The 24,971-nt window shown below is 22.5% G+C and overlaps 5 protein-coding genes across 9 annotated transcripts; 2 read left to right on the top strand and 3 right to left on the bottom strand.

The window, feature by feature from the left end:
* Window positions 1-1,311: 1,311 nt before the first annotated feature.
* Window positions 1,312-7,395, bottom strand: LOC122718201 (eukaryotic translation initiation factor 4E-binding protein Mextli). Of its 3 annotated transcripts, none has more exons than XM_043943033.1 (11): window positions 7,312-7,394; window positions 6,102-6,220; window positions 5,759-5,899; window positions 5,472-5,641; window positions 5,199-5,394; window positions 4,860-4,931; window positions 3,892-3,952; window positions 3,523-3,811; window positions 3,173-3,425; window positions 2,981-3,102; window positions 1,312-1,579 (listed from the first exon to the last, which is right to left on the bottom strand). In XM_043943033.1, exons 2-11 carry the CDS (start codon window positions 6,208-6,210, stop codon window positions 1,475-1,477), a joined length of 1,518 nt encoding a protein of 505 aa, XP_043798968.1. In that variant the 5' UTR covers window positions 6,211-6,220; window positions 7,312-7,394; the 3' UTR covers window positions 1,312-1,474. The 3 variants fall into 3 exon arrangements, with proteins under 3 accessions (XP_043798968.1, XP_043798969.1, XP_043798970.1); XM_043943034.1 differs by lacking the exon at window positions 7,312-7,394 and adding an exon at window positions 6,431-6,450; XM_043943035.1 differs by lacking the exon at window positions 4,860-4,931 and having other exon boundaries at window positions 7,312-7,395.
* A 147-nt stretch (window positions 7,396-7,542) lies between these two features.
* LOC122718203 (neuroguidin) lies at window positions 7,543-12,098 on the bottom strand. Of its 2 annotated transcripts, none has more exons than XM_043943039.1 (4): window positions 12,001-12,098; window positions 10,858-11,380; window positions 10,407-10,757; window positions 7,543-10,328 (listed from the first exon to the last, which is right to left on the bottom strand). In XM_043943039.1, the coding sequence occupies exons 1-4, from the start codon at window positions 12,007-12,009 to the stop codon at window positions 10,303-10,305; spliced, it is 909 nt and encodes a 302-aa protein (XP_043798974.1). In that variant the 5' UTR covers window positions 12,010-12,098; the 3' UTR covers window positions 7,543-10,302. The 2 variants fall into 2 exon arrangements, with proteins under 2 accessions (XP_043798974.1, XP_043798973.1); XM_043943038.1 differs by lacking the exon at window positions 12,001-12,098 and adding an exon at window positions 11,469-11,973.
* A 645-nt stretch (window positions 12,099-12,743) lies between these two features.
* Window positions 12,744-16,113, top strand: LOC122718200 (transmembrane 9 superfamily member 4). Its single transcript, XM_043943032.1, has 10 exons — window positions 12,744-12,900; window positions 13,300-13,550; window positions 13,615-13,761; window positions 13,827-13,982; window positions 14,053-14,333; window positions 14,423-14,641; window positions 14,717-14,874; window positions 14,960-15,219; window positions 15,301-15,484; window positions 15,555-16,113. Exons 1-10 carry the CDS (start codon window positions 12,898-12,900, stop codon window positions 15,792-15,794), a joined length of 1,899 nt encoding a protein of 632 aa, XP_043798967.1. The 5' UTR covers window positions 12,744-12,897; the 3' UTR covers window positions 15,795-16,113.
* A 1,163-nt stretch (window positions 16,114-17,276) lies between these two features.
* Window positions 17,277-20,566, bottom strand: LOC122718202 (metallophosphoesterase 1). Of its 2 annotated transcripts, none has more exons than XM_043943037.1 (9): window positions 20,433-20,566; window positions 18,782-18,927; window positions 18,622-18,692; window positions 18,419-18,559; window positions 18,169-18,336; window positions 18,001-18,086; window positions 17,782-17,904; window positions 17,569-17,709; window positions 17,277-17,454 (listed from the first exon to the last, which is right to left on the bottom strand). In XM_043943037.1, the coding sequence occupies exons 2-9, from the start codon at window positions 18,889-18,891 to the stop codon at window positions 17,293-17,295; spliced, it is 1,002 nt and encodes a 333-aa protein (XP_043798972.1). In that variant the 5' UTR covers window positions 18,892-18,927; window positions 20,433-20,566; the 3' UTR covers window positions 17,277-17,292. The 2 variants fall into 2 exon arrangements, with proteins under 2 accessions (XP_043798972.1, XP_043798971.1); XM_043943036.1 differs by lacking the exon at window positions 20,433-20,566 and adding an exon at window positions 18,997-19,110.
* LOC122718199 (trifunctional enzyme subunit alpha, mitochondrial) lies at window positions 20,454-24,901 on the top strand. The gene is made up of 11 exons (XM_043943030.1): window positions 20,454-20,609; window positions 20,927-21,036; window positions 21,109-21,381; window positions 21,466-21,716; window positions 21,827-22,210; window positions 22,290-22,460; window positions 22,578-22,800; window positions 22,944-23,153; window positions 23,448-23,643; window positions 24,154-24,356; window positions 24,442-24,901. Exons 1-11 carry the CDS (start codon window positions 20,537-20,539, stop codon window positions 24,640-24,642), a joined length of 2,295 nt encoding a protein of 764 aa, XP_043798965.1. The 5' UTR covers window positions 20,454-20,536; the 3' UTR covers window positions 24,643-24,901.
* Window positions 24,902-24,971: the final 70 nt, after the last annotated feature.

The following is a 24,971-nucleotide window of genomic DNA, read 5'->3' as shown; positions in this document are numbered from 1 at the left end:
AAAACATACAAACATAACGTTTCATATATGTGTAATACAATTTATATATAATCTCAAATCAAATAAATATTCCTTTAATATATTTCAAGCCAGAAAATAAAGTACATAAATAATATGGTTCACAAATGCATAATATATACGCCAAAAAATGTAATACAATCAAACGTTAATTAAAGAAAATGAAAATATTTGTAATTTATATTCTGGCTAATGAAACATTTACAATATATAATATAAACTTTAATTGAAAGGAGAGAATAAAAACTAATGTACAGAAATATAATTTTATATTTAATAATATATAAATTATTGGATTATTTAAATATTATTTAAATTTATAAAATTTGTTATGCAATATTGCAAATTATCATTAATTATATAAAAATCAATATAAGAGCAAAAAACTTTTCATTTCATCTCTCCATACAATTAATACAGTACCATTGTTTAGTATATAAAATATAAAATTTTGATTTAGGATTTTTTTTTCTTTTTTTTTTTTTTTTTTTTTTTTTTTTTTTTTTTTTTTTTTTTTTTTTTTTTTTTTATGTCACAGCAGAATAATTACCAAAATGGTAGTTCCTATTTTAATATAATAGACTAGACTATTCTAAATCACTATTTTATTACGATTATTACACGTAACAAAATAAATATTACACATCAAAAAATTGAAGCATTTTTTGAATGTTTATTTAAGTGATGTTAAATTTTTATTTATATCAATTAATATTTATTTGTTAGGAGAATTATATTTTCTATTATTTCCTTGTTTTTTAATTTAATTTATTTACTTAATTCATTCAATTTTAATTGAATTATCAATAAAATAGCTATTTTCTAATTTCAAAAAATTCACTGAATTATTAATTAAATTATAGAAGTATATTTTTATGAGTAATGCAATTTGATTTATCACACTAAAAATATAAAAGTCCTTTACTGTCTTTCATAAATGTTTATATCAATTATTTCAATCCTAACAATAATAGTAGTAATAATGATAATAATAGCAATAATAATGATAAAAATAATTTTTTCCATCACTACTGCATGTATAACATAACACTAACTAAAAATATTTTATTGTAACTTGTATTTTGATTAATTAAAATTAAAGAAGTTTTTAACGAATTTTATAAATTTGCTGCATAAATATAACAATAAAAAAGCATAAATGCTTATTAGAATATTATTTAAAAAAAAATAATTAATTTTAAACACGCACAATATTATTAAATATTAGCGCATATCTCAATATTTATACTAGTCACTTTGTATTGCTATAATTGAATTGAGCAATACATGTTGTTACTCATAAATTATTGTGTATTGCAATGAACTCATTCATATTACATATTTGTTCATTTTAGAATTATACAAAGTTTTGAAAATTTATCACAATACATCGAGATAAAAACCGATGTAAATTAATACATACAATTTGATGATCAAAATATTAAATTATGTAATTTCATTCTGGATCAGTTTCTCCTTCTCCAATTGTCAATACTGTAATAAGACCAGCAGCTGCTACCTTAGCTTTATATGTTTCCGGTTCGAACCAGCGAATCGGTTCCTGTAAAATAAAGATAATACTTAATTGCATAATGATCATTAAATATTATGTAATAAACATTATATTTTGCACATTACCTTTTTATGATGTTATGAGGAGCATGCTTTGAAATCGTAAAGCAGATGTTAAATGGTTTATGTAAGTACATGCCATTTTAGTACACAAACATTTTCCAATATAATAATTTTTAAGAAAAATAGGAATTTGTTATACTTTCGTTACAATATATATATCACATGATTTTAAAAAATACAAAGTAAAAATGTTTTATTATTTTTAAAATTTCATAAATGTTATACAATAATATTTATAGTATAAATTGTTTTCAATTTCTTATATGATATATTCAATACTTCTATTATATTTCTCAAATAATAAAAATTGCAGTAACTTTTTTTAATTCATTTAATATTAATCATTTTTTGAATATTTAAATTTAATATGTATTGAAAACTATACAATTAGCAAACAAATTATAATATTTATGAAATATAAAAACAATTTAAGAAAATATAAAATTTAAGATTATATAATGTATAACAAACGTAACATATGATATATTCGCTTTTCAAATTATTAACCAATGTTTTAAATTCAAAATAAAAAAAGATAAACATTGAGATCATTTCATTTTTAATAACACAAAAAAAAAGAATATATTTAAAAAAGAACAACTTTTTATAGTTTATCACATACATATTATAAAGATCTAATTTCATAATAAACATATTATATTAATATAACAAAATAGTAGTAATTATTTATGTATTACTACAATTTGAAAAGAAATTATGTTGCTTTCAATAAAAAAAGTTATTTAGTAACACAAAAAAACAAATCATATATATAATCAATTTTCTAAATAATACTGATAGAATAATATTTTTGGTTAAAAGCATAAAATATCACAAAAATCATTATAGTGCTACATTAAATTTTTAGTTTAAATACGTACATTTTACGTATAAGTCTAGTAATATATGTTTTTATATTATAGATATATCACTTAAAATATTGACTTTGCAATTTAACAGAAAAAAAGTAAATTTAAAATAATAAAGATTAATCTTTTTAATAAGAATCAATAATTATTAGATAGTTATAATTTTCGAGAATTGTCTGTAAACTAATAAAAGATATCTATTTTTTTATATTATCATGCTATTGTTGTTTTCAATATTATATTAAGAGTATTTCAACAGTGACGAGTATTTTAAAAATGAAATGAGTAAAAACATACAACAATTATTTTAGTATTGTCATTTTGATATAGAAAATAAATGTAACTTCAAAACAATTGAATTAATTTCGAAAAGTTAATCTTATATCATTTTGCAAAGAAAATTAGTAAGTAACATTGTTGTACATCAGGTGATTAGCATTGGTATCACATTGATGTACCTTGCGAACAATGTTGGGACATTCCTTTTGAATGCGAACCCAATCTGCAGGTGGCCGTTTAGCATAAGGGCCTGTTGAACACAGCAACAAAAACTCATATGTGAGTTCTCTAACTTCTGGAACTAAATATAGTGTTATCAAAATATTATGTTTCATATTTAGAAGTTTTTAATAATCATTTGGAATAATTACCTTCCTGAGTTGATGAATTTGGTTCAGATATTATATGAGGTTTATAAGTTTCTTCACTTTCTGAAGTTGCAGCACTATCCATATTTAATTCTCGGCCTACTTCATTTGTATTGCTTGGAGTTAATAATGTTTTTTGTGTATTGGAAGACGAGATTGAATAAGGAGATTCTTCTTCAAAATTGAAATATTCTATACCACTTGTGAAATTTTCAGAATCTCCCAAGAAATGTTCATCTAAAACTAGCTTTGCAGTCTAATATACATATTAATTATGTCAGTAATATTAAATTAAAAATAATTAAAAAATAATACATAATTTTATTTATATTTTTAGGGGAAAAAATAATTACCCTAACAAGATCGAGATTGCATCCTGTGATTTTTAAAGATTGGTTACCAACAGTAACCGTATATTTATATTCGCCTATACTGGCGTCGTTGGTGGAGAAGCTGTGGAGGAGTGAACTTCGTAAACGAGAGTTTTGTTGTTGATGTTGCAATCGATTACTTTCATCTGATGCACTGCTATTTAATGAGGAGCTTGAACCACCCATAGCTCCTTTTTCTCCTCCACCTTGCTCTAATCTCACCGGTGATGCATTTCGTTGTATCGTATCTTTTATCAAATCCTTCGCGTAACTAGTGTGAAGATAAATAAATAAATTAAAATTTAAAATTTTTTAAAATAAAATATCAAATAAAATTAAAATTATATCTACTGTATCTTGTCCTCGGAAGTACCCGTGATTTGGACAAGTCGTTCTTTGGCTCCAGGGTTTACTGAAAAAATTATTATATTAGAAACAATATTTTATAATATTGATCAAATGTAAAATTTGTTATCATAATAAAGTTTATTATGTAAGTAATCATTTGCATTGTGGTTAATGTGCAATTTATCAATGCAAAATTATGTATCAAAAATAGATACTATGTAAATATAGATACTATTCAAACACTTTAAAACAAATTATTTATGCATTAAAACATTAAAAAGTTTAACATTAATTGTGGAAATATTGTCCTGTAAAAAGAGATAAGATAATTTTTAGATATATTTAGAACTATAAGCATTTATAAGCAAAAAAAAAATTATATAAAATATATAAAATATTGAATAAAAATTATAATATGCAATGTTAAATACAATTGCAATATCAAATGCTATTCAATATTTTATATTTATTTAAATGTGACTTATTAAATTGCAAATAATATGCATATGCTAATGATATGATAACAAGACAATTATATAAAAAAATTTTTTAGTAATCACATAACAAAATTTTCACAATAATTTCATTCAATGACATAATAACATAATAACATATAAAGACAAAATATTTCATGCAAATAAAAATAAAGTAAGTTATAACACAAAATATAGTCAGAAATATACATAATATCAATTATATTATAAATTTCTATTTACATGATATTGTGAGAAAGATAAAACTTATTTGTTATATCTTATTAAAAAAATTTACAATAATTTAATATTTTATAAACAAATATATTTATAAATTTCTTATAAAAATATAAGATTTAAATTTCTAATATTTTATAAAATGAATTGATATAATGGAAATATTAGGATATATAAAGATATTAAAAAATATATATTATTGGTTATTTTTATAATGCGTGAACATGATGCTATTAAGCCATCTGCAAATTGTTTGTTTACCTCGCTGGAAGGAGATGATTGTCTGGCTGAGCTCTTCGATCATGTGAACCCGCCGCCCTTTTATTCCCATCACTGTATTTTTGTGCAAATGATTTAGAAGTAGAAACATAATACTTACTACTTACAATAGATGTCAAAAACTAGTAGTATATAAAATATAAGATATATCAAAAAACAGATCCAAAAATATAGTGCAATGGTAACTTAAAATTAAAATAAACCATTCAGAAATTAAAACATGGAAGCCATATTCTACATTATAATACGAAGTTTTACATATATATTTTGCCTACAATGTACATATTACTAATATAATTAAAAATTTTTAATTTTTCTTACCTTTACCAGAATCACTGTTACGTATAACAACTTCATCTTTACAATAGTTTTTCCCAGGAATACGAGTAGGTTTAACAAATTTGCCACTATTTTTTATAACTTCACCAGGTCCCAAGATAGGTGTTACAGTAGGTGAAGTCATAGTTGCCATTGGAGATGACAATGCATTCGTAGGTGTATCAGGAATTGCTTCTGCCTATTATTACCATATAGATTTCTTTACAATTTATTTAATTATATTAAATATAATTTAAAAAATGTAATTTAACATACATTATCCAAATGAGATAATTTTTGTGTATAATATACATCCATAGAATCTGTGTGACGCCATTGTTTAGCTCTTAATTCTATAAGTTCCAGCAGGTGAACCCTAGTCGTCAAATCTAGTCTTTCGTCTTGACTTCCATTTCTGATTGCTACAAAAGCTCTATCTAGCTGATCTATATGTTAACGAAAAAATAATTGGAATTTTTATTAATTTATTAATTTATTAATAGCTAGAATTATTTTTTTTATATTATAAATATTTTTAAACTTTATATTATTTTAAATTATACCTTTATAAATAGCTTCTAATTGATGAGCATAAAGTTTTAAATGATTGCACATTGTAATCACATTTATTTGCAGCGCTCGGTCATGGAAGCCATTTGTTAGTTGCATTGCAACATTGTCGATTAAGGAGACTATATCCTCCACTGTAAAATATAATTTTTAAATTTAATTATACATTAAGAATATAAAAATATAAAAAAATTATATTATTAAAATCCATATTATATATATATACATATATATTTTAAATATATATTTAAGTATAATGTAGAAAAAGAAAATTATATAAATAAATTAATGTAAATATAATTATAATAATTATTATAATTATAATAAAGTAATTACCAGTCGTAATCCGCCCATCGACGGTCGCGTGGCGTTGATTAAGTTTAAGCGGTCGAGGTTTTTCAACTTTCTTGATGGTTCGTGCTCGATTTAGTTGTGTAGCGGCCATTCTTTTTAATCTTAAATAAAAAAAAATAAAAAAAATAAGAAAATAAAATAAATAAATTATAATAAAAGATTTATTAAATAATTAAAGATTAAATATAATTTTATAAAATTATAATTAAACATAATTTCTAATTATTTAAAATTATAAATTTATTTTCATAAAGTTAAGAATATATAAATATATTTTGAAAAAAATAGAGATAAAATAAGAATATACTTACATAAAACTGATTTTTTTTCATAAACTATGGGATGTTTTTATAACATGACATTATTCGATATTTGATTATTTATATAATTAATATATATATAAATGTTATTATGTTATTGATGTTATATTATTAATGTTATTATATTTATATTTTCTAATAACTTGAAATCATAATAAAATTAATATTATAAAGAAAATATAAAGAAAAACGGAATATATTATCTTAACTTTAATTACTTTGAAAAGTATATTCTAAATTCTCGATGTATAGTTTTGCGCCGCGGGTGATTTAAAAATAACTAAGGAAAAGAGTGGTTTATGAAGAAAATAATTAATAAGAAAAGAAAAAATTAAACATTTAATATATACTAACGCAAATTTTAACAATATTTATCACAGTTATTGAAATTAATGCGAAACATAGACTCTTTACAATAGCAGGTTATTTTACTATGGTCTACGTAGAGATAAAAATAATTTATAGTCCTCATGCGAGCGCTCTGGCACTTTCGACATCTTGAAAGGCACGTTAGAAGAAGAAGGAAAATGTACAAAGAACAAAGAGAGATAGTAAGCAAAAGAAAGGGGAAAACAAGAGTGGGAAAGGAAAAGTGGAAGGGAATAAAAAAGAAAAAAAAATGGAAGAAAATATAACTTATTAAAATTATATAAAATAGAAAATAAATGACATAAATAAAATCTGATATATATAAGTAATAAAAACTAAATTCTATTAATGCAATAATTAATATGGCTAATATTACAAAATCTAAAATTATGAAAGCTAACATACATTATATCAAACATTTAACATTTAATATTTTAACCAAATTATTATATTCAAAAAATAGTTATCTATATTTTAATTTTTATCGTTAAAAAGACACTTACCACCACGTCGGCCGTGCCACAGATCAACGACAGGCAGACCGTCTGAAAGAAATTGGTAAGATATGTCGTTGACATACGTTACGAAGATATATTCAAGTGTCTTAAATTTAAAACAATGATACCAACATGTTTAGAATTCACTAGTAAAAGAATCTAATTGAAGACAATTTTGTTAATTTCATATGATTTCATATTATACAAACATAAGCTTATTACATATGTATAAATAAATTATTGACATTGAAAACATTTTATTCAGTCAGTAAGAAGCATTCTACATGATGATGATGATGATGATGATCATGATAATGATAATATAATAATAATCAGAATAATCATAATAATTATAATAATATTAATTTATAATAATAATAATTCATTCATAATAACCATTTGTAATATACAATTATCTCTCTCTCTCTCGCGCGCGCGCGTTCTCGCTCTCTCACATACATTGAATTGTCTTAGTACATAAATTATACAAAATTCATTAATAAATGAAACATTACATTCTTCAGACTATAAATGTAGTCAATAAATCATTTTTATCTCGTTTTTGCTGCAAAGATACTTTGTTTTTCTTTTTAGTTTGGTATTCGGCAGCGTTGTTGGATTTGAAGGACTACTTTAAACTCCCTGCTCACAGTAACGTTTACATACTTTGTGCTTTCTTTGTACATTGCTAAAAAATTCATACCTGCTAAGCAGGTCAAAGAGATAACAAACTCTAAATATTTTTTTTTTTATAAGGCATAATATGTATCATATATTTCATAACAAAATTACGTTATCAGTAAATGTATAAATGAACAATAACACAACAATGTAAACGTAACTGATGCAGTTCTATTATTGTAAATTCATATTTCTATTGATTTGAGGTAGTGTATTCAATGTAATCCTATTACTTTGCTGCTATATGTTGTGTGTGGATATGTGTTTCATATGAATATTTTTTACACCCATACACTTTTACTATAAGTCCAAAATATGTAAACATATCAAGAACTTTATGTTTAACAAACAGATATGATCATAAGATATAAATATTATTTAATTCAAATCTTTTTTATCTATTGCAAACAGCATGATTTTTCAATGAGTATTTATAAACAGTTCAGAAAGTAAAAATGATGAATATATATTATTTATATATGTATATATAAATATACACACACACACACACGACTTAGTATTTTGGACTTACAGTTATTTCAGTTGTAAGTGTGCTTCAAAAATTATCATCTATGTTTAAAGTATGAGAAAACTAAATGTCGGGCAAATTTTGAAACCAATTGTAATTTTGCATTAATTATTTTGTGCATGCCGTACATTAAACGAGCATGAGATTTTTTAAGTATACCTTCATTATTAATCAAAATCTTCCCGCTATTCAGTATTCCAACTTCATTACCAAATACGACAAGGCTGCTGACATTAGGCTTGCTAGCACTTGTAAATAATGCCCAGCAATTGTGCTATTCTGTTAGTTTCTTTAACTATTATTCCATGAATAATTTATCACATTTTAATCGTCTTCACAGATTGAAAAAGAGAGGGCATATGTAACATCATGCATTACCAAGTTGGCTCAATCTATGAACACTTTTGTAAAAAATATAACATCTATGGATGGTTGAGCCCTTGGTTAGCATATAACGAATTAGTATTTTTGAAGGTAATGCGTATCACTTCTGCAGGAACAATTACTGGATACAAATATCCATGTAATAATTTATATTAAATGCATTTGATATCATTTTTCCTTTACTTTAAAAGGAAACATTAGTTTTGGGTTTAAAAATATACCCAAAGTTACATCTAATACTTAAAAAATGAAATCTATTTAAGCACAAGATATGGATATTTCTTATAATTTGATTGTACAAATTCTATTCTATTGCAGAAGTGATTTTCGCTCTAGTCTTCGTATATTAGTTTTTCTTTTAATATCACACATACCCTCTCTCTAAAAAACTAAATACAGTAAACCTAAATAGAAATCGAGAAATTGACAATATCAATTTTGAATTTTGACACATTCGTGTTATCCTTATATTACTTTTAATATAAGTTTAACAACTTAATCAAATCAATCTAATTAAAATAACAAATACAATGCATAAACACATTATAAAAAATTAAACTTAACATAAATGATGACTTATATATTCAAGATATAATAGCCTCAACAGTTTACCAGGGGAAAAACACAAACGAAACATACATATAATAGTAAAACTATTAACTACTACATTCTACTCTAAAATAGCGAGAAAATCCTAAGACACGCGATATCGCACGATGAACAATATTTTTAGAAGTTGCAGAATATTTGCAATTTCTAAAATCATTTCTGTTAAATTTGAATTTTCTAATTCTTGCATTGTGAATGTCTTGTGATTTTTACGCTTTTGTAACAATTAATTCAATATCATTCTTCCTGCTATGTTATTGGTTTTCTCATCTATAGCAGAATATCTTAAAATAAAGCAGAAAATTTTTCTGCTTTCAACTTGTACGTTTAACTTGCAATTTTAGATCCTGGAGCCGAAATCCATTATTTGATTAATTGTCACAATTATAGATATTTTTTTATAAGTTAAGCTCGTATGTACTTTGACATTTTTTTCATATACTTAATATCGTCAGAAAATTTTTTGTGACTTATGGAATATTTCAACCCCATAGATAAAAATTGATTTTAGACAACAATTAAAGATTAAAATCATTATTAACTATAATTATCAATTATTACACCATTAGTATGTCTTATGTAGTAATAAATTACCATCGTGCTATTTTATTTCACCGTCGACGATTGTTTTTTTTTTTTTTATAACTAGTTGTTTATGAGTTATTATCTTAACTTATTAACGAGTATTATGGCATCTGCATTTGTCAAGAAGAATTGAAGTAAATTTGCATTTTACCTTATTTAATTATTAATGCTGTACGAAATTCAGCTTTTTAAATTTTTATAAACTCGATTTAATGATGCCGTTTTTTCTTGAAACCTAAAAAGAATCAAATTATATTATAAATAAAAACATTCAGTATAAAATAAGCATATTTAATGAAATAAAATAATTTACTTTTTTTAGCTTTGCCTTTTTTCTGAGCTTTTCTTTTTTTAGCAGATACTGAAGATGATTCTCCAAAAGTTGTAATTTCTTCTCCAAGTGTACCAAGAGTTGTTATTTGACGACGTCTGTGCTTTTCTTGTTTAGTAACAGGTAAACGCGTCATATAATTTTCTTCATATTCTATCTTTCGTTTATTTTCTCGACCTAGACTAGCTTGCTTTTCTGCTAAACCATGTTTATCTTCAATAGGAGCATCTAAATATTCTTCTTTTAATTCTCTTAAAACAGCACCTGATATTGCACGTCTACGAGCTCTTTCTCCTGCTTTACGAATTTTTTCAGTAACTGTTTCATCTCCATCTATGAATGAAAAAAATAAGATATTCAAACGTTATATTTTGGAAAATTATATATGAATGTGTAATTATTGCATACATAATATAGATTCATAAATACTGACCATAATGTACTGCAGCAAGTTTTGGTGGTACATAAATATTAGATTTTCTTGCCTGTATTGATTTGAAACCATCTACTTTATCTTGATCACTATCAGATTCTTCATCATTACTATCAAATGCATCTGGGTTTGCTTTAAAATTAGTTGGATCATCATTGTTAATAGTACCAGTTACAGCAGTCTTAACAAGTTTATCTATTTGATATTTTAATTTGTGATCTATTGGTCGGATTTTTTCTAGGACAGTTCTTATTTCAATTAAGCGATCAATTGATGGATCTCCTTCTATACGTTCTCCAGAACATTTTCTCAAAACCACATAAGTTAAATTAATCAAATAAGAAAGTAACATATGATATTTCATTTCTAGAAAACTAAGACCCTTATCTGTAGAAATTTCTCCATTTTTGACACGGACTAACATATTGTCTACAAGTTGATTAACTTGTAGGACATTAGCATTCATTTCCCCAAGCAAGCGAAATGCCTGTGGAAGATCTCTTTGTTCCATTTCATCAATTGCCTGTAAATATAATTTTTCATTATTGAAAATGTATATTTAATTTAATATAAAACTTGAATACAAATTAAATATACAAAGAAAAATCTACCCTCATTATTGTCATATTTTGTTTAAAAAAAAATGTTTATAAATATGATTTATAATTCATTCATAAAACAATGAATTTATTCATAAAACATTAAATTTTTACTTCACATAAATTTAAATATTCTTTAACAATATCACTTAAAATTTTTCTATCGTCTTCCAACCGTATTTTACACAAGTTCAATATATAAAAATCACTATATAACTTATTTATTTCAATATTAAGCACATTTTATTTAAAAAATGAAATACGCGCTAAATTTTGTTCATAAAATCGAAATGTAACCAATGTTTTTGTATAAGTTTCACCTAAAAATTTATAGAAAGGCTTAATTTAAAGAAAAATGTCGGAGCCATGTATGTACGGGGAAAAAAGCGCAATAATCTGCTGCCATCTTTCCTATTTACTAATGGATGACAACGGAAAAAAAAAACAATCAAAAATTTCCAATAGACCTGATAGAAAAATGCATTGATTTAGACAATTTACGTGGAAATTTATTAAAATAATATACTTAAAAGTTTCCACTTACCTGTACCATTGTTCTGAAATAAAAATTAATCGAACAGATGCATATCTAAATAACGTAACTTGTAATTAAACGAGTCCCCACGTGGGACGATATTTTCCTTTTCGGGGGTATATTTTTTCGCTCGGAAAAGCTTGATCAAAACACCTTCTATTATATAGCAAAAATGTTTTCATTTTTTAATAAAAAATAAAATTTTACTGATTTAAAAATAATGATTGTATTATTTATGAGTATTAAATTTATAATTATAGAAATGAAATAAATTAAATGGTTGATTAAGTAATATATTATATTTATAAAAGGTTCACTTCCTTTTCATTACAAGGATAAAAAATTGCGGGAATTTTAAGAATAAATGCCAAAAAAATTTTTTGTAGGATAATTAATGTTTTAAATATCACATTGAAAATGTACCATATTATGTTATTGTAATTATATTGATTTTTAAAAAAATAAAATTAAACTAAAAAAATATAAAATAAATTTTTTAAAATAAATATTATATTATTTAATAAAATTTAGATAATTAAAATTATTGGATAGAGAAAATATTTAATGTTTATTTTAATTTTGCAATTAAATACTTAATATTAATTTAATAAAATATAAAAAACATAATGTTTATAAAAATTATGAAGTTTTTTTTGTTTTAAACAATTTAAATCGGTAAAAGTTACTATTGACAAATATCACAATATAAAGTAATATATACATCATTTTACTAGGGAATTTTATAAAGCATCATTCTTGTATTATTTTACTAACAAATGTCTCGATATAAACTTCATGTTGAAGTAAATTTCATTTTTGACGTGAACGCAATAGAAACGAGAAGCAATTAAGAATAAAATAAAGAATACGGCGTGGCGCGCCTCTAACGAAAACAATAATTAAAGGATGGTAAGTCTATTTTATTTATTTTTGTTTAATACTTAAGATAAAATATTACAAAAAAAAAAATATTTATTGATCAAATATAGTAGTTCTTTTTTAATATAATATTTTCTAACTTTGCAATGATGGTAATCATAAAATACAATTCTATTAGTCCTGTCAAAAATTTAATAATATTGTTTATCATAGTTACGAAAAAAATATCTTAAGTGTTAATATTACTTAGTTTATAATAATGAATTGAAATTAAAACTATTAAAACTATAAAAATATCATTATTATAAATAATCATGTACATTTGTATTTATATTTATAAATAAATTATGTTTAAATTTATATTCATCGCAATTATAGATATTATTAAAAAGTATTAATTATTTTAATTAATAAAATTCTTATTAATAGGGGAGATTAAAAAAAAGCAATGCAATATTTGTAATAATATGCTTATTAATTGAAACAAATGGCTTTTATGTGCCTGGTGTTGCTCCAGTAGAATTTAAAAAGGGGCAAAAAATTGATGTTAAAGCAGTTAAAATGACTAGTACTCACACACAATTACCATATGATTATTATTCTATTCCTTTTTGTGTACCAAAAAATGGAAGTAAGGATTATAAATCAGAAAATTTAGGAGAAGTATTACGTGGTGATAGGTAAGGATTTATTATTTGTTATTAAATTTTATTTTTTAAAAATTTATTCAATTTATTTTTATAGAATTGTAAGTACACCATATGAAGTATCAATGGCAGAAAACATAATGTGTAGATTATTATGTCATGGACCAAATGAACTTATGACATGGAATGAAAAAGAATCACAACTTGTCATAGAACGCATCCAACATGATTATACTGTACATTTGTAAGCATATATGAAATTATATTTTGTATTATATATGTACTTGTTATAATTTTTTTTATCCTTAGGTTAATTGATAATTTGCCAGCAGCAACAAAAAAAGTTCAGAAAGATACAAATAATGTAATTGTATATCATGGATATCGTTTGGGTGGTATTATGAACGGCCAATATTACATTAATAATTATCTTAAATTAAAATTAAGTTATCATAAATATGGAGAGTTAGTATAAATAATATTATATGATATATAAATTATACATCAAAATATAATTACTTTTTATCTTTCATAGAAATGAATTTAGAGTAGTTGGATTTGAAGTAGAAGCTCATTCAGTTGATGTAAGTCAACTAAAGTTTGATAAAACTACTTGTATACTACCCTCACATCCTCAGGCAAATCTTCAATTTGTTAACCCTAAAGGAACCAAACTTCTATTCTTATATACTGTGGATTGGAAGCAATCTGATGTAAGTTGGGCAAGCAGATGGGACATATATCTAGGAATGAGTGATGTTGAAATTCATTGGTTTTCAATCATCAATTCACTTATTGTAGTTATTTTTCTTTCTGGTAAATATTTATGATATATTTTCTTAAATTATTGATATTTTTTTTAAATTATTTTAAAATATATAAAAATTTTTGATAAAATTATATAGGGATTTTAACAATGATCATGGTTCGAACTCTAAGAAGAGATATTGCGCGTTACAATGCTGGTGAGAGTGATAGTTTAGCAGGCTTAGATGAAACAATTGAAGAAACTGGTTGGAAACTTGTTCATGGAGATGTATTTCGACCTCCTCCAAATCCTCGGTTATTTGCTGCTGTGATAGGCAGTGGAATACAAATATTTTTTATGGCTTTAATTACAATATGTAAGAATTTATATTCTTTTATAAGAAATATATTATTATTAAAATATATTTATTACTTTTATGATATATTTTCAGTTTTTGCAATGTTAGGAATGCTTTCTCCTGCTAGTAGAGGTGCACTTGGAACCTGTGCAATATTTCTATATGTATTTTCTGGTTTAATTGCTGGATATTTTTCTGCACGACTTTATAAAACAATGCGCGGTCGAAAATGGAGAAGAACTGCGTTATTGGTAAATATAGAACATATTAATATAACTGGTATAAAATTTAAAAAATAAAACAAAATTTTTTATATTGTCATATAATTTATTATAGACAGCAACGCTTTTTCCTGGAATAGTATTTACTACTTGTTTTTTCTTAAATTTCTTTATATGGGGAAAGCATAGTTCAGGCGCAGTACCATTTAAAACAATGTTAGCATTGTTATGTTTATGGTTTGGCATTTCACTTCCTCTTGTATATCTTGGATATTTCTTTGGATATCGTAAACAACCATTCACACATCCTGTTAGAACAAATCAAATTCCCAGACAAGTTCCTGATCAATTATGGTATATGAATCCAATACTATGGTAAGTATATAAAAATAGCATGAAAGAATATATATAATTCTTATTATATAAGAAATCAAGTGTATTTATCATTTATTACAGTACATTAATGGCTGGAATTCTTCCTTTTGGTGCTGTTTTTATAGAATTATTTTTCATCCTAACTGCATTATGGGAAAATCAATTTTATTATCTCTTTGGATTTCTCTTTCTAGTTTTTTGTATACTTGTTATTTCTTGCTCTCAAATTTCTATAGTTATGGTCTATTTTCAATTATGTGGAGAAGTAAGTAATAAATAATTATTTTCAATCTTATTTAATATATATACTTATTATATATCTTATTCTTTATTAGGATTATCGATGGTGGTGGAGAAGTTTTATTGTCAGTGGAGGATCAGCTGTATATGTTTTAGCTTATTCAATTTTTTATTTTATGACAAAATTAGAAATAACAGAACTAATTCCAACACTTTTGTATTTTGGTTACACTGGATTAATGGTTTTAACATTTTGGTTATTAACTGGTACAATAGGATTTTTTGCAGCTTATGCATTTATTCGAAAAATATACGCTGCTGTAAAAATAGACTAGTCAATCATTGATCCTATCAGTGATTAAGAAAAGTAACACTGTTTCAATGTGTGTTACAAAGAATATTTAATTACTTTAAATGAAATGTATGTGAAACTAAAATAGTACAGTTTATTTTCAGTTTCGATATATTAATTTCATTTAGTTACAAATGAGAACTATATTTACCAAATAATATTCTTAAATATTATAAAATTGTTCTGTTTATAATGAAAAATATGTAAAATTTATGAATGAACAGAAAAAATTGTAATTAAAGAGAATGATGTATAACTTCATTCATTGCATTATTAATACATAATTTTCAGTTTTTATCGTTTATTAAATCTTAAATATTTTGTATTAAAGTACTTATAATTTATAAAATGAATTCATTTTATAAATTATTCATTTCATTTTCATATATAGAAATGAATAAATTATTAATTAAGTATTAATATTATTTTTTTTAAAATATAAAAAATATAAAATTATAACATTTTTAAGTATAAATAATATTATAAGTTATACATAATGAAGTTGAACAAGTTGTACTATTGGGTAGAGAGAGATTTAATATGTAAAAAAAAAAAGTCGAAAAAACAATTTTTTTCGATTAATTTTTGCATGTAGAATTATTTTCTTATTACTCTTGGATGTACTATCTATTTGACTTTACTTATATGTAATATTAGTTATAGTCAATATCAGTACAATAGTAGTATTAATTCACAATTATTCTTCTTTTTATTACAATAAGATGAAAATTTTACAAATTATGTTTATAAATATTTATTAACACACAAATATGCATTAAATGCATATAATATAACATTAATAATCAGTTATATTCAAATAAATTGAAAGTATACATTACTTCTTAATATTATATCATATATTATGTATTATATCATATAAAATGTTTATCAATTATATAATATTAATATTTTTAGTTAATATATATAATATATAAAATAATAATATTTTAATAATATTTTTGGCATAATTATAAAGATCTGTATTTTCAATTATTCAAGTATTATATTTACTAAATCTGTACTATAGTATTTCATGAAATTTTTAATATTGATATATCATAAACATATAGTTGTATATAAGTTTTATAAATGTGTATTGATTATATTTGCGATTTTTAATATTCTTATTCTTTTTCTATTTTATACATATTGATATACAATTTCTTTTTCAATAGAATAGCTGTTTGATAAAATAATAAAAACAAAAAAAAAATTAAAATATATAAAATAAGTAATTTTCAAAATTTGATAAAGTTGAGGTATAGTTATATTGATTTGAATAACAAAAATAAATAAGATAAATATTTTATAAATAATGTAAATAATATGTAATTAATACGTAAAAGATTTTATATATATAAACACATAAATATTTTTCAATAATCTGAGGTTTATATTTCTATGTTTTTTTCTTATGTTTATAATTATATATTTGTAATTTTTTTGTTTTTTTATTAATATTAATATATAGCAATATATTTTTAATGAAATTTTAAAAGATAATATCGATTTTGTTTTAGTTTACATTTTATAATAAAATATATGAAAATGCACATTATACTAATAATATAAATTTTGATCTCTGTAGATTCTACAGGCATATAACATTTTGATACAGAATAATTATTGGGAGTAAATACACCCTGAAATATAATAACATTTTAAAAATTTATAATAATATAATATTATAAAATATTAATATAATAATATAAAATTATAAAATTGAATTAAATATGTTTTTGAACTTTAGAACATACCAATAATAGTGAAGGATTATCTTTATTACGCCAACTAAAAGATGATATTGTAAATTCTAATATATCTTTCCTATGTATTCTTCTACAACCATGATGGGTGTGTCCATTAATAATAAGTCTTGGATTCAATATATCTAAAAGCTATAAAAATTTCTTTATATAAGTTTAATTATAATCATTTAGATCAATCATTTTTTTAGAATATTTACATACTTGTTCAGATGCTTCTTTTGATAAACATTCCCATCGTTCTCTAAACTTGATATCTTTTATTTCATCTGGTGCTTGATCAAGTTCATTGCAAATTTCATCAGATTCGCGATACATTGGAAAATGCTAATTTAAAAATTATATTATATAATTAATTATTTATAAAAATGATTATATATTATATAATCATTTTTATTTTATGAAATAAAATTATTTACTAACCTGTAAAATAATTGGTCTACTATATCTTGAAATTACATTATCTTTGTTACAATTATTTCCTGTATTTTTTGCACATTTTAAATGTGCTAAAAAAATATTTTTATTTATACATAAGTTTTAATAAATTTTTATAAATATTCATTTTTTTTTAACAAAAATTAATCTTACTAGCAATTTTATTTAATGCAATTTCTGTAGGACGACATAAAAAACATCCATCTCCTTCCAGTGCCATACTATTAATTAAAACAAAATGATTTCCTCTAATACTAACTCTTTTTACACTTGGTGACTTTAAACCATTTACAAATCGTTGATTTAAATATGGTGTAATTCCTAAAAAAATATTTTGTGATTAAAAATATATTTATATAATAATATATTAATATTATAATTACAAAAATTAAAAATATTTTACCATAATGAAATCCAATATCATGATTTCCAGCAACAACATAAAGATGAGTATGTTTAGGTACTGAAAATAATGAATGAAATCTTTGTACATATTGATCAAATTCTGCAGAACTACTCCATTGTCCTTCATCGAATAAATCACCTATTATAATATATTTATTAATTAATTTTATTTTTCATCATTAAACATTTTTTATTAAATACCTAATATAAAAATTATATCTGGTTTATGAAGTGTAATCATAGTTTGAAATGCTCTATACATTTGCCATTCTCTATAAAAAAAGAATGTGAATTTTAATAGAGAAAAAATTTACTTTTAGGAAATTAAATTACTTATTATTTATTTAATTATTTAATTTACCTTCTTAATTTATCAAACCAATGTCCATGTTTAGAACCTAATAAATGAGTATCTGCTATAAACATTGCATGTACAGGAGTTTCTTCTGGTTTGAGTTGAGTAATAGTCATATCGATTTTATGTGGTTCCAAAATAGGCCATGTACACTATTATATTGAATTTAAAATATAAAAATTTTGAATTTTGTAAATATAATGTATGCTAATAAAACTTACCTGAATAAGCACAAGATAATATAACAAATATTCACAAAAAATAAATACACATACTAAAGCTATGACAGCTTCAATTAAATATTTCTTATATGAAAATGTTTTGGCATCTAACATTTTGTATTATTTTTGTAAAAATATTTTCAAAGATATAATTAATAAGTTATATAGAATAGAATTACAAATATCACACATATTCTTTTTTCATTCTATTTGAATATTGAACATTTTCGTATATTATGATTATATATTCATATCATATATTTAACATAAAAAGTATATTTTGTTTTGAATATTGAAAATAAACATACAATATTTTTTGCATGAAATATATTTAACATTTAATATTTTATTATGTAATTCAATTTGTAAATTCATAAATTGCCTTACCATTTTTATTTATAAAATTGTATAGAATAAAATTACAATACTAATAATAATCAAAATTAAAACTAATTTAATTCTCTCAATTTTCTTAAATCAACTAAATAAATATTCTAAATCATAATAACAATTTTTTATTTGATAATACTGAATTCCGAATAATACGATTTTATTAAAGTACATAATATATACATATAATATTAATTTATTGCTTCATTAATTATTTGAATGATTTAGAAAGCAATAACGTTACAACAGTAATCACTAATATTAAAATACTATATAAGTAGTATTAACAAATAATGTATAAACTATATACAACTATATATAAACTATATAGATAAAGTATAAAAGTATAAAAGACTTCAGAGATACCCATAAGATATCATAATATTCTACATGTAATATCAATATATGTATATACATATAATTTATTCATGATATCAAATTTAAAAAAAAAAAATAAACATTATATGATTTAACTTTTTATTATTATTATTATTATTATTATTTTAGTCAGATAATTAAATATCGATATCAAAATTAATATGTACCAATTTTTACTGTATTGATTATAAATTTTATTTAATTTTAAAATAATATTCATATTATTTGTCTTGTACTAGTATTTAACTTTATAAATATTAATCAAATGTATGAAATATAAACAATTATATGAAATATTTATATGAAAATATTTAAGCTTTTAATAATATAAATTAAATATTTATATATATTAAAAATATTATTCTTATAATAAAGATCTTATAAAATTTATAAATTTACAAATTTATTATAAATTATAATGTATATATAATACAATATTGTATTACACATATTTGTATTTTAAAAATATTTAATATTTATAAAATTAAATTAAATCATTGTTCAAAAAACATCTAATTTTTTAAAAAAATTGATTTTGATTTTGATATATATATATTATATATAATTATTTTTTTTTATGTTTTTCAAATATAATAAATTGAAATTAAAGATGTCATGATCTAAAAGTTCATGACCAGCAAACATATTACAATAATTATATGCGTTACCTATAATTATACGCATGCGTAGTAATCGGTATTTCATTTCTGTACAATCTTCCATGTGTAATTAACGTTGTTTTCTAGAATAGGGTATTTCAATATTCTAAAACATGTCACAATACAGATTATTGGGTGCTCTTGCAAATGTTTCGCACATTAGTAAAAATATATCAACACGAACAGGTAATTATATATAAAAAAAGTTATATTTTTATATGAACATTTGTTTTTAAATAATATATCTATATCACATAAAAATTTGCACAATATTGTATTTATTACAATATTTATTACAATATTGTATTATATATAATATATATATAATCTAAAGATATTAATAAAGTATGAAAGTATATAAAGTACGAAATAAAATAAGAAAGAACTAAAATAAGAAAGTACGAAATATTTAATAAAAATTATTGAAATAGATAATAAAATATTATATATTATAAAAATTTGTATAATTTTTATTTTGATTTTATTGTAAATTTTACTTTCAGAATTATATAAATCAATGAGAGCAATGAGTATATCAACAAATTTAAAACATTTGAAATATAAAGTTGTGGATAATGTAGCAGTCCTTACTTTAGACTCTCCAGGAGTTAAGGTATATATAATTCTACTAGTTTCACAAATAATTTAATAAATAAAATAAATTTAATTTTTATTTGCGATATAGGTAAATATTTTAAATTCAGAAGTAATGTATGAAATTGATGATGTTCTAAAAAATATAGAACAAAATTCTGCTGTAAATTCAATAATTTTTATAAGTGGAAAACCAGGTTGCTTTGCTGCTGGTGCTGATATTAATATGCTACGTTTTTTCAAAACTCCAGAAGATGGCTATAAAATATCTTTTGAAGTCAAAAAACTCTTTGAAAAAATAGAAAAAAGTAAAAAACCAATTATAGCTGCAATTCAAGGTACTTGTTTAGGAGGAGCTTTGGAGGTATGTAATTTAATAAATTTATACATTCTATTTTTATAAGATATAGTTTTCATTATTATTCACATTTTTATTTAATCGATATAGATGGCTATGGCTTGTCATTATCGAATTGCTGTAAATGATCAAAAAACTAGTTTAGGTTTACCAGAAGTAATGTTAGGTATCTTGCCTGGTGCAGGTGGTACACAAAGATTACTTCAATTAACATCACTTCCTAATACTTTAAATATGATTCTTACTGGTAAACAAGTTAAAGCAATTAAAGCTAAGCAAATAGGACTTGTAGATCTTTTAGTGAATTGTCTTGGTTCTGGCATTGGAACATCAGAAGAAAAGTAAGATTTGATATATTTTTAGATATAGATATATATATATATATATATATATAGATTTAATATATATTTATAGAAAGTATGAAAATTTTACTTACTTAAAATATTTCCAGTACAATGAGATATTTAGAAGAGACTGCTATTAAAGTTGCACAAGATATTACAAATAAAACCTTAAAAATTGATCGAAGTTCTAAAACATTAATTGATAAATTTCTGAATTATGCGTTATACTTTGATTTTGTAAAGGATCAAATATTTAATCTAGCAAAAGAAAAAGTAATGAAGAAAACTGGAAGTTTCTATCCTGCCCCGTTTAAAGTCTTAGATGTAATACGTATTGGTTTAGATAAGGGACCAAAATTTGGTTATGAAGCAGAATCTAAAGCTTTTGGTGAATTAGGAGTTACACCTCAATGTAAAGGTCTTATAAATTTATTTTTTGGACAAACTACTTGTAAAAAAAATCGTTTTGGAGTGCCAAAAAATGCTGTTAAGTATGCATATTTTTATATATATTATGTAAAAATAAATAATTTTTTTGTAAAATACTAATTATATATATATATATTTCAGAAAAATTGCTGTTGTTGGTGCTGGCCTTATGGGAGCAGGTATTGTTCAAGTAAGCATAGATAAAGATTTTGATGTAATTATGAAAGATACAAATGAAACTGCTTTATATCGTGGTGTTCATCAAATACAGAAAGGAATGGATGCTGCTGTGAAAAAAAAAAAATATTCTAAGTTAGTTTTTAAAGTTTCTTAATTTTTAAAAATATGATACATGTTTATACACATGTATGAATACATAAAAATTCCAAATTATCAAATTTTATTATTCTTTCTTAAATTTATTTTTAGCTTTCAGAAAGATAAATATCTTTCTAAACTTGATTCTACATTAGATTATAGTTCATTTAAAAATGCAGATATCGTAATTGAAGCTGTATTTGAAGATATTACAATTAAACATAAAGTTATAAAAGAAATTGAAGCAAATACACCAAATTACTGTGTACTTGCAACAAATACATCAGCAATTTCTATTAATGAAATAGCTGCTGCGAGTAGTCGTCCAGATAAAGTAAGTATAATATTTAATATATTTTCTTTAGTATATTCTTTAGTATTTATATTCTTTTATTATTATTATTATATATTATATTATTATTATATATATATTATTATATATTCTTTAGTATTTAATTTAGTATAATTATGTTATAGGTAATTGGAATGCATTATTTCTCTCCAGTAGATAAAATGCAATTGTTAGAAATAATAACACATAAAGGAACATCGACTGAAACAATTAAAACTGCAGTTGATGTAGGCTTAAAACAAGGAAAAACAATTATTATTATTGGAGATGGTCCTGGATTTTATACAACAAGAATACTGAGTGCTTTATTATCTGAAGCTATTAGATTAATGCAGGTAGTCTTTATTTTTTTATATTTACTATTATATTATTGTTATATAGAATGTCTTTGAAATCATGATGCAAGTGAGATAATATAAAAATAAGTAAAAAAAAAAATATTTTTTGTTTAAGACATTATTTTTTAATAAATTAAGTTTCGAAATTTTTTAAATACAAATGAAATTGAAGATGATTACTCTATATATGGAAATAAAAAAATATAAAATAAAATTTTATATATATACAATATATATATAACATTTTATAAAATAATATTCAATATATAAAATTATATTCTATGAAAATAGGAAGGTGTGGATCCTATATATCTGGATAATTTAACTAAAAATTTTGGATTTCCTGTTGGAGCAGCTACTTTATCAGATGAAGTTGGAATTGATGTTGGTGCTCATATAAGTACATACCTTATAAAGGAATTAGGTGAACGTTTTAAAGGTGGAGATGTAAATATACTCAATGACATGGTTAAAGCTGGTTTTCTAGGTATTCAGTTTTTTATTATATAATATCGTGAGGCATGCCTCGCCTTACTTGGACAAAACATCGGACGATTTTTTAAATTTTGAAATCAAAAATACCTCGCAGTTCTTTGTTTGCTTTGTCTAAATACATATTGAAATAAAAGTATTAGTAATAAGTAATAAATAATTAGTAATAATTTTAAGCAAAGTTTATAATACAAACGTGTAATTGAATTGTACATTGTACAAAAAGATGATTTCAAAAACAAATTAACAGAACATATTTTTTAGAGATATTTTTGGAACAAAATAAATAATTTTGGAATAATTTTTTTTTTATGCTTTATAAACAAGTAGTATTAGATGTAAGTAAATACATGTATTCATTGTGGCTCAATCTGTCTTGTTTGCTTGCTTCGCGTACTCTAAGTGATAATATAATACATAAAATCTCGAGGCGGCTTCGCGGGTCTGTATAGAACTTTACATTTCTTTATGTATATATATTTAACGAAATACATGTTATTTTCAGGAAGAAAATCAGGCAAAGGAATATATATATATGAAACTAATGTTAAGAATAAAAATGTTAATCTTTCAGCATTAGATATTTTAAAAAAATATAAACTTGAGCCAAAAGGAAATACAACTATTGAAGATCGTCAATTAAGAATGGTATCTCGTTTTGTTAATGAAGCAATACTTTGTTTAGAGGAAAATATTTTAGCTAATCCGGTAAAATTTATAATTATATATATATAATATATTAGTTAAATTATTGAATTATATTATTTTTTATTGAACATAAATATTTTTTTAGTTGGAAGGTGATATAGGAGCTGTTTTTGGATTAGGATTTCCTCCATTTACTGGTGGACCTTTTCGTTGGGTAGATTCTTATGGTGCTGATAGATTAGTGAAAAAAATGGAAGAATTTCAAAATCATTATGGTGATGCATTTAAACCATGTCAAACATTATATGATATGGCATCTAATCCTAGTAAAAGTTTTCATAGATAGAAAATTGAATGTCTTTATAAGAATGAAACTTTAAAAATGCATTTTTGAAATTATGACAAATAGTAATTGCTTAAGAATAACCATAAATATTTAGAAATATTATATTTTTTTGATAAATAAAATGGATTTAATAATTAAATTTGAACTTTTTTCAATGCATCAATGCAAATTGATTAAATATTTTATCTCATAATTTATTATGAGATTTTTATATTATATTAGAAAATATATATTTTTATAATACAAATATTTTTATAATATATTATTTTTATAATATATTATTCATATCATCATATAACATCAGTCTATTTTGATAAAATAAAAATACA

Source organism: Apis laboriosa, unplaced genomic scaffold, assembly GCF_014066325.1.
Source record: "Apis laboriosa isolate Shangri-la unplaced genomic scaffold, ASM1406632v1 scaffold5_cov152, whole genome shotgun sequence".
NCBI classification, from domain to species: Eukaryota; Metazoa; Arthropoda; class Insecta; order Hymenoptera; family Apidae; genus Apis; species Apis laboriosa.
The sequence above is the reverse complement of the archived record's forward strand: the minus strand, read 5'-3'. Positions and strand labels throughout refer to the sequence as shown.

What these genes read in the sequence shown, in the direction of transcription:
- LOC122718201 (XM_043943033.1), bottom strand. Translation starts at nt 6,210, where the DNA reads ATGGCCGCTACACAACTAAATCGAGCACGAACCATCAAGAAAGTTGAA. An exon ending in ACTTCCGAGGACAAGATACA is followed by an intron (nt 3,812 to 3,891) that starts GTAGATATAATT and finishes TCTTCACACTAG; the next exon opens with TTACGCGAAGGATTTGATAA. An exon ending in AAATTCATCAACTCAGGAAG is followed by an intron (nt 3,103 to 3,172) that starts GTAATTATTCCA and finishes CACTATATTTAG; the next exon opens with TTCCAGAAGTTAGAGAACTC.
- LOC122718203 (XM_043943038.1), bottom strand. An exon ending in ACTTGCTGCAGTACATTATG is followed by an intron (nt 10,758 to 10,857) that starts GTCAGTATTTAT and finishes TTTCATTCATAG; the next exon opens with ATGGAGATGAAACAGTTACT. An exon ending in AAAAGGCAAAGCTAAAAAAA is followed by an intron (nt 10,329 to 10,406) that starts GTAAATTATTTT and finishes GATTCTTTTTAG; the next exon opens with GTTTCAAGAAAAAACGGCAT.
- LOC122718200 (XM_043943032.1), top strand. An exon ending in AGTTATCATAAATATGGAGA is followed by an intron (nt 13,983 to 14,052) that starts GTTAGTATAAAT and finishes TATCTTTCATAG; the next exon opens with AAATGAATTTAGAGTAGTTG. An exon ending in ATTTTCAATTATGTGGAGAA is followed by an intron (nt 15,485 to 15,554) that starts GTAAGTAATAAA and finishes ATTCTTTATTAG; the next exon opens with GATTATCGATGGTGGTGGAG.
- LOC122718202 (XM_043943036.1), bottom strand. Translation starts at nt 19,110, where the DNA reads ATGTTAGATGCCAAAACATTTTCATATAAGAAATATTTAATTGAAGCT. An exon ending in TGATATTGGATTTCATTATG is followed by an intron (nt 18,337 to 18,418) that starts GTAAAATATTTT and finishes ATATTTTTTTAG; the next exon opens with GAATTACACCATATTTAAAT. An exon ending in ATAATCCTTCACTATTATTG is followed by an intron (nt 17,455 to 17,568) that starts GTATGTTCTAAA and finishes ATTATATTTCAG; the next exon opens with GGTGTATTTACTCCCAATAA.
- LOC122718199 (XM_043943030.1), top strand. Translation starts at nt 20,537, where the DNA reads ATGTCACAATACAGATTATTGGGTGCTCTTGCAAATGTTTCGCACATT. An exon ending in CGAGTAGTCGTCCAGATAAA is followed by an intron (nt 22,801 to 22,943) that starts GTAAGTATAATA and finishes ATTATGTTATAG; the next exon opens with GTAATTGGAATGCATTATTT. An exon ending in AAGCTATTAGATTAATGCAG is followed by an intron (nt 23,154 to 23,447) that starts GTAGTCTTTATT and finishes CTATGAAAATAG; the next exon opens with GAAGGTGTGGATCCTATATA.